This window comes from Cyprinodon variegatus, unplaced genomic scaffold, assembly GCF_000732505.1.
Source record: "Cyprinodon variegatus isolate N-32 unplaced genomic scaffold, C_variegatus-1.0 Scaffold598, whole genome shotgun sequence".
NCBI lineage: Eukaryota > Metazoa > Chordata > Actinopteri > Cyprinodontiformes > Cyprinodontidae > Cyprinodon > Cyprinodon variegatus.
The window spans coordinates 284,683-293,201 of NW_015151051.1; the positions used below are offsets into that span (position 1 = coordinate 284,683).

At 38.5% G+C, this 8,519-nt stretch overlaps 2 protein-coding genes across 2 annotated transcripts in view; one reads left to right on the top strand and one right to left on the bottom strand.

Annotated features, from left to right (window-relative positions):
- Window positions 1–8,519, top strand: part of syn3 (synapsin III) — a 141,177-nt gene that overhangs the window by 59,161 nt on the left and 73,497 nt on the right. The window lies entirely within an intron of this gene.
- LOC107096101 (metalloproteinase inhibitor 3-like) overlaps window positions 7–8,519 on the bottom strand; it is a 22,707-nt gene continuing 14,194 nt past the window's right edge. Inside the window, exons 3-5 of the mRNA XM_015392603.1 lie at window positions 7,128–7,239; window positions 3,322–3,443; window positions 7–591 (exon numbers count right to left, since the gene is read on the bottom strand). Coding sequence (XP_015248089.1) covers window positions 394–591; window positions 3,322–3,443; window positions 7,128–7,239 — 432 coding nt within the window. The 3' untranslated portion in view covers window positions 7–393. The remainder of the gene's footprint in view (window positions 592–3,321; window positions 3,444–7,127; window positions 7,240–8,519) is intronic.

The following is an 8,519-nucleotide window of genomic DNA, read 5'->3' on the forward strand; positions in this document are numbered from 1 at the left end:
AGTTCTGTGCAGAAGTGATAATAGGATTTACATCACTTCAATAAAATAATGTGATTTATTTAGTTTCTATCTTATTTTTAAAATCGATCAAATAATCAGTAGATTAGCTGCTTTAAGTCGGTGGCAGTTCAATTTCTAAAGATCCCGTCACAGACTGGTAATGTCCTGCATAGACTGATGCTAAACGTCTGGTGTACCTCTAGGACGGTTGCTGATTGAGTGGGAAAACAATAGAAGCTTGAAGGGCATCAGAAGTGCTACAGACAGGCACTGTAATATATCTGCTCTTTTCTGCCTTTTAAAGAAGGCCGTCACGAGTCCAGTTAAGGTAATCCAAGAGCGGGACAGAAATGGGGTTACAGAGAGTTGGTTTCTGAAGCGACGGGTTTGGAATCAGGGATCAGTAGCGTTGAGGATGGTTTTATCGCGGGTGGCCATGCCCCGGTACCAACTGCAGTAGCCTTCCTTCTGCTGGATGCAGGCGTACTGCCGGGACTGGTAGCCGGGATAGCCAAAGTGGGACAGCATGTCCGTCCACAGGCACTCGTTCTTTGAGGTCACGAAGCATGGCAGGTAGTGGCAGGGCTTGATCTACGGAGAAGGAGAGATGAGGTCATTATGAGATCATTTTATTTATTTAAAAATAGCTCAGGAATTGCTTAATTTTTTAAGGATGTCACCAAACATTGCGTGCTTTTTAGGAATGCTACGAAATGTAGTATAGCCACTGAAAATGGCGGGAAAGTAAGAGAGATAAAACATTTCTAGCTCTGCACTGATAAATGGAGCCACATTAGCTAGCTTGGTGGAATAAAGGTCACATTACATTAGAAAGGTTAAAAAGTTCAATGCAGTGTTTTTTTAATGCATGTAAGTCTTAACTTTAGCTAATAAGAGAAATTTTCAGCTAATGACTAGTAAATATAGACACACTAAAAACTGCTATTAAATGGTCTAATAATTCACTTTTTAAAAAATATATGTAATTAGGAAAGGAAAGTTTCAGGACTGAATTTAAATTTATTCAGCTAAACTTGTTCATTATTTATCTACAAATAACAGAAATGAACCAAAAACAGACTATTTTACCAAGAAGGTGTAAAGTACCTGGAACTATAAAAGATAAATATCTAAAGTTCCCACTAAAGTCCAGATGCGGCGCTTTTATTTTCAATAATAATGCTTGAAATTCTTAAAATTGTTGAACTTTAAACACATTTAATAAAAGTTCCTGTAAAAATTCACCAAAGAAAATACATGAAAAAAGTGGATTTTAAGGTTTAAATGTAATAAAATGGAGAAAGAACAGATCTGCAGGCAGGCAGCAGAGAGCTGCTGGAATATTCTGGCTTCCTGGAAGCATCAATGATCAGATGTTTGAACAAAGGGAAACTTTTCAGAGAGCAAAGATGCAAAGTTCCCCCTGATGATGGCCTGTTTTCAGCTGAGGAATGCAAACGGAAGCATCTCGGCTTTTAGGTGGTTTAAGGATTTAGTCGGGCGCCGCGGCGCCGCAGCGTTACACCAGGTGCTCGCTTCATGGATGAATGGAAGGCAACTGACAGGAAGATTCACTTCAGCGCTCTGAGAGGTGATGAAGGGAAAAAAAGGCTGGATTCAGTGGGAGGAAAAGTGAATCACCGGCTGCAAAGAGCTGCACTTATCCTGGATATGAATGCAACGGAAAATCACATCTTAGAGCCGGCTTCTTATTTTGCCTGATTTTTATAACTAAGCTGTCGGATCTTTAATTTCCAACCTTCAGGATGGGAAGATTTTCCGTCAACTACGGCCTGAGATCAGTTTACAATCAATGATTATGAAGTTAATTTATTCCATCTTTTATAAATGGAAATTTGAAAGATAAATTCAATCTAAATATGAAATAATAGACTTTATCTAAAAAACTACATTTGTTTTTTCCAATTTATTTTTTTTTTTTACATATTTAGATTTTTTTTTATTACTTTGATATTTTCATATTTGTATTCGTTATAAAATTTTCATGTTTATGTTTTTAATGTATGTTTAGATCCTTTTTTTTTTTTTTACCAATTGCATTCTCTTCTATTGATCTGCATGGACGTTAGCAACGGTTTATTGGTCAAAGGTGAGATTTGGAATTAGACTTAAAGTGAAAGAATTTAATTTATATAACTATCTAAAACTCAGAAATTTGAAAAATTATAAAAATCTAAATCTGCAGAAAGGTCAAATAAAAAAATTAAATTTGAAGAAAAAAAAAATTAAAAGGTAACATTTTGTATTATACTTAAAGTGAAAAAAATTTTTATCTGTAAACTCAATTTATAAAACTATCTGAAAATCAGAAATTTGAAAAAAAAAATTATGAAAATCTAAAAGCTGCAGAAAGGTTAAATAAAAGATTTAATTTGAAAAAACAAAAAAATTAAAGGTAACATTTTGTATTATACTTAAAGTGAAAGAATTTTATCTGTAAACACAATTTGAAAGAATTCAATTTATAAAACTATCTGAAAATCAGAAATTTGAAAAAAAAAAAAAAGAAAATCTAAAAGCTGCAAAAATGAAAAATAAAAAAATTTAATTTGAAAAAAAAAATATTAACGGTAACATTTTGTATTAGACTTAAAGTAAAAAATAATTTTATCTGTAAACACAATTTGAAAGAATTCAATTTATAAAACTATCTGAAAATCAGAAATTTGTAAAAAAAAAAATATGAAAATCTAAAAGCTGCAAAAATGAAAAATAAAAAAACTGAAAAAACAAAAAAAGCAGCAAAGTGTCTCAAGACCTTTTTAGATTAAAGTAAGAACTTTTTTCACAGTTTCGTTAGTCGTCAGAGTTTCCTAATATGTAGATTGCAATAATAATTGGAACAAATGAACTCCCTAGTGACCAGCATGGTGAACCAGTGGGTCCCTCTGCTAATCCCGTTATGCTGATAGTGTCTGAGTGTGCGAGCAGATGTCCGTAGCGGCGCTCTGCAGTAGGAAGTTTGTGACGAAGCTCAGCAGCTGCGCAGCAGGAAGCCGAAAGCTTCAGCTGCAACAAACTGGGAAAGACGAGTTGAACCGTTTCCAGAGCTGTTACCTAATTCCCAGAGATCGTAGTAAAACTTGTTCACTTCTGCAATTATTCAACATCTTTAAGATCTACAACAGGAAACTAAACTGTTCAGAAAAATATATTTATAACTTAATAGAGGGGAACTTAAAAAGTGGCTCCATTAATATATTAATTTGCCTCTATTGGTCATTAAAAGAGTCAAAGAGCAGATTAATAGTTTCAGAGTCTGCGTCCTCTTCCTGTCGGCTTCATGGTGTTTAGACTCACTCTGCAGTTGCATCCCAGCTGGTAGCGATGGTTGAAGCCTTTCTTCTGCGCCAGCGACAGGCGTTCCCACTTCTCATTAAAGTTGCAGAGCCCCGTGTAAACCTTGTTGTCATAAACGCGACCTGTAGGAGCAGAACGGGGAAAAGATGGGAAATGAGTTTGATTGGTTTTAGTTTAATGGTGTTTATGCTTTAGGTAATATTAAAAACAGCAGGTTAATTTACTCTTCTAGTGATTTCTGAGATGAACTGATGGTTCTGATGTAGATTTAGACCAGAAAGTTCATTTTGATCCATTTTCAGCAGAGAACCACTTTCTTTATGTTTGCCGTCTACCCTGCATGGCTTATATTACTATTAACAGGACCTCTTATGGGTTTCTTCCTTTGTTCAAACCCCATCCTTTCAAAGTGATATTTGTAAAAGGATTTCAGCAGCTTCTCGGGTCTTTTGATGGATTTAAAGGGATCTGTGAGGAATTTGAAGTCGTCCATGTTCACAGGAAGCAGAGTGGAGGTTATTCAAAGCAAGTTCAGCCTAAAAGCAGAAACCAAGATGCTAAAGCAGGTTCTCAAAAACTTCCCTGACTTATATTTCTTAAAAAAGGTACATAATTATGTTATATGCCTTAAAAAAAGACCAAAAACCATTTGATCCTGATGAAATAATGTTTTACAGACTAATTGTCTGTAATGATCATGTTTACAAAGTCCTTTTTTCAGCCTAAATGGAATTCAAGCTTTGGGGGCGATGACATAAACGGACATGGCGCCCTCTGCTGGTAGTACCCCAGAACTAAGAGCAGAAAACTAAAGCTAAAGCTAAAACTACGGCTAAAACTAAAGCTAAAGGTACAGCACGGCACAGCCAAAGACCGACTCAGTTATAGTGAATACTTTTTAGAGCCTGTTAGAACATAAAGGAGAAACAGAATTTCCATTCCTAACGATCACAAACAAAAACGTGTCATCAGGGTAAGAATTGATCACCCTGGCCGCTGCAGACGGGCCAACGCTAGCCCTGGCCGCTGCAGACGGGCNCCCTGGCCGCTGCAGACGGGCCAACGCTAGCCCTGGCCGCTGCAGACGGGCTAATGCTACCACAAGTACACAGATTGAGAATTAGCCTGTGTCTCGCTAGCAAAGTCTTATCTGTTGTGGCTAACAGCAACTTTTAGCTTAGTTAGCTCTGGTGTTAAAGTGAAGCTCAGACTGCCATAAAGTGACACTCTGTTTTTGAGACCCTCACCATCTATCGATACGCACAGAGTGCTTCATATTGACCTGAAAAATCTAATCTAATTAAGCTAATATTTGGATCTCTACACTGTAGATGATTTCCAATCCTGAACTTTAAACTTGTTTACCTAAATTATGGCATCGAATGAACCCACATTAAATCAGTACCTTTGTTTTGGAATATCTAAAGGTCATTAGACGTCTATATTTAGCAAACCAGGCCGTCCAGCGTCGCCGCGGCCTGTTAGCGCTTAGGATCAACAGTATCATCACCATTTGTTTCCTTCACAGCGCTGTCAATGGGGCTTTAACAGGTCACAAGTATGTTCCATTTAGATGTGCCCCCCCCCAGTGAAACTCCAGGCCGGGCCAAACCCATGCAGGAGAGAGCTGCTCATCCCTAAAGCGCTAAACCAGAGGCCCCTTTACTTGATCAAAGGAGATTCCATCAGAGGTTCATCCTCCTCCTAACGCACCCATGGTCATGTAGGCACGACTTATTATAGACGACTTAAGAGCAGAGAGAGAGAGTGGCAGAGTGATGTCACTCGTGCCCAGATGGGATAAACATAGCCGTTGTTGCCTGGCAACGCCGGCCCGTCTGCTCCCACTGTGCCGTGGAGTTGCAGTTTTTACAGGTCGGGGACTCGCTGACACCTATATAAGCCGAGTGCTGCAGGGTCCAAAGTAAACAGCATCCCCTGATGGAAATAGCAACTCATAAAGTGCTTGTGCTGGAAAATGCCAGTCGCTTCCTGCTGGCTGTTAATTACAAGCTGTGAGGGAGAGAAAACTGCTGAGACGCAAAGGGAAGCGCCTCTCTCTACAGTAGCAAAGGCTCCGCTAATAATAGAGGAAGACTTTGTGTCTGAAGAAAAATGAAGTCCTCAGGGAGGAGATGCTGGAATGTTCTCCACGTCTCATTGGACCAAATGGAGCTTATCTAAGTAAAGGGCAAAAGTCTGTTACGCTTATTTGCATTATATTCAAATTCTTTTTATGTGACAGAGAAACACAAAGTAGGGCATACTGTAGGTAGAAAGTAGAACAATACCCACTACTAAAATCCAGTTTACCAATAATCAGAAATAGAGCCCACTGGTTGATTATTGGTCTCAGTAAAAGGCCTTCGGGACTGTGAAGGACAACGGCGTCATAAAAACCAAGGACCATAGCAGATGGGTCAGAGCAGGAGTCTAAAACAATCGGTAGCTTGAATCCATCAGTGGAACATAAAAGGTACCAATAAACTTCCAACTAAACCCTAAACCAACTCAAAGAAAAGGGCAAATTGGTATTTAAAACCTATTTATGAAAGAAAACCAACACAGTAACTGTGCGTTCTTGCAAAAATGAAGCCTCTCCTTGTTCCCACAATCTATCACCCAACCAATATGGGTTTAGGAAAATAATTATAGAACCGTTTCTGCCTTTATGATGTATTTGAAGTACTTGATGCGTGAGATTACTGTCCGGCACTATTTTTATATCCATTTAAAACTTTTAACTCGTCAAACATACAGTAGTGGCCATTCAAAACAGCCGTTCCCAGTCAAGCTCCAGTCAAATGGCTGCAACTCCCGGCTAAATCCCCTCCAACTTCCAGCCGCTGGAGTGACCACTTCACTAAATGACAGGCTCTGACCAGCAGATGGCGCTTCTCTTTAGAGCCTAATGTCCACAAATCATGACAGAATATTTTAGTACAAAGATCGATGTTTAAAAAGGAATAGTAGGGGACCAGCCAAGGAAAGTGGAGGAACTTTGAATGGCTACTACTGTAGAATTCTGTACCAGTCGCTTTGAGACGCTCCATTCCCAGATCAGATCAAAGCTAGCTTTTCTATTTATTGGACTCGGCTCCAACAGTGTGAACAATTTGTTCTAACATCACACTGTTTGGGTATTATAAAAGAAGTCCCTCAAGGCTCCATTTTAGGGCCCCTTCCTTTCCTCTCTTTCCATGAACACCCTGGGACAGGGTCTCCGAGATCCAGCTGAGCATCTCTATGCAGACGATTCTGCCATTTACTTTCCTAAATTCACAGATCTGCTTGCTTCCTTTGGCACCATTCAATCTCCAGTTTCAGGACATGGTTTGGCACCGAATGCAGGAACAACTAAAGCTAGATTATTTGCTAACAGACCGGTTCTTTGACCTCTGTCTAAAACGGTCTCAAAAGGACCGTATTAAACATGTATCATCCTAGTTGGTGTCTATGGAGATATAGTCAATATAAACTCTTTACACATTCTTACACCATCTATCACCGCTGCACTTTGTACCCAGCCATAAGTTGGCCCCTCACTTCATCTTTGAACTGATTTTTCTTAATTTGTAAATCCATTTTGCATTTGGTACCAACGGCTGTGTCTCTGTTGGGTCATTTAGCACCAATAAGTCTGAATGGCCTAATCAAAGTCCAGGCCTTAATCCAGTTGCGCATCTTTGGTAAGAAACTTCATCCAGTCTGACTGAGCTACAGAGACTTTCATAGGGGACCTGTGACATACAGCATCAAGGACAAAAAGGGTCCGAGTCAGAGTAGGACTTGTCCAAACGTCTCACCTGTGATCAGGTACTGGTACTTGTTGATCTCGAACTTGACGCCACACAGACTCTCGGCGGCGTAGGTGTAAATGTGCTGCACGTGCTGAACTTTATCGAATCCTTTGTACATCTGGAGGAAAAAATGAGCCCAAGATAGAATCAGAATCAGGAACTGGAAGGAAAACCAGTGGCACTAAAAAAGTCCCGACATGAACAACAGGAAAAGGGAATAACACTTTCTTTATCAGATGTGTTTTTCTTTTCTTTTTGTGGAAATAAAAAGCTTCTAATCCTCATTAACTTGGTTGTTATGTTTAAAGTTCCTTTGGGTTGGTACCGAGCCTAAGCTCTGGGTTTGTAGAGGATTGTTTTCCTCTTTTCTTTCTAGTGTAATGCATTTTTCTGAGAACAACAGGAAATCCCCGTTTAGACGCGGCGCTCCCAGAAAAACGGAACAAACTATTACCTCAGCCAGAGGCTGTGGAGCTTTATGGAAGCGGGAGGGATTCGTCCGCTGGGAAAAGTCGCTTTCTAGAAGCAGAAACAACTCTAACACCCAACAACCAGCATCTTGGTGCTTTTTGTAGCCAAACGGGATTGTGCATTTAGGGTGCGTGACTCTAACTAAATGTTTAGCTGAGCTGTAATTCCTACTAATCCTCCGGCCTGGATGCTGCCGCAGCAACGGGCCGCTATCAGCATCTGAAATATGGAGCGTTACGCAAGAATCCAGGGAAAAGGAGGGACCGCCTTTCAGGAGCAGTTTTTACACTGCAAAATAATGAAATCTAAATAAGTCATTTTTCCTTAAAATAAGTGAGTTTTTCCTTGAATTGAGGAGGTAAGTGAGACACTTTGCCAATGGAACAAGACAATCTACATTTAAAATAAGAAAAAGTGATTTTATTGTCTTATTTCAAGGGAATATTATGTAATTTCTTTATTTAAACAGTAAAAATAGTCATTCCATTGGCAAATCATCTGATTTACCTAAAATTAAGGCTAAATACACTTAATTTAAGAGTTATTTACTTTCTAGATGGTTTTTGCAGTTTATTTAGCTGCTAGGATCGAGACTGATGACAGTTTATCAGACGCATTGTCTGGTTTCTTTGTAGATATTCTATGGAGTGACTTTTGTTCCTTTTTGTTGCAAACAAAGACACGATTTATGATAGGAAATTTATAGAAAATGCAATTCAGAAATGAAAAAAAAAAAAAAAAGGTTGTGAGAGTAACTTTATTTTCTCAGATTTTATTTTTTTTATATTTTGTTTTCATATTTGATTTTTTTTCTAATTTAATTCTTTAAAAAATTCCCATATTTTATAATTCCAAATTGTTCTTTAGTTTCTTCTACGTTCTTTTAAACATATTTTAGATTTAGTTTGTATTTGATAATTCTTTTTT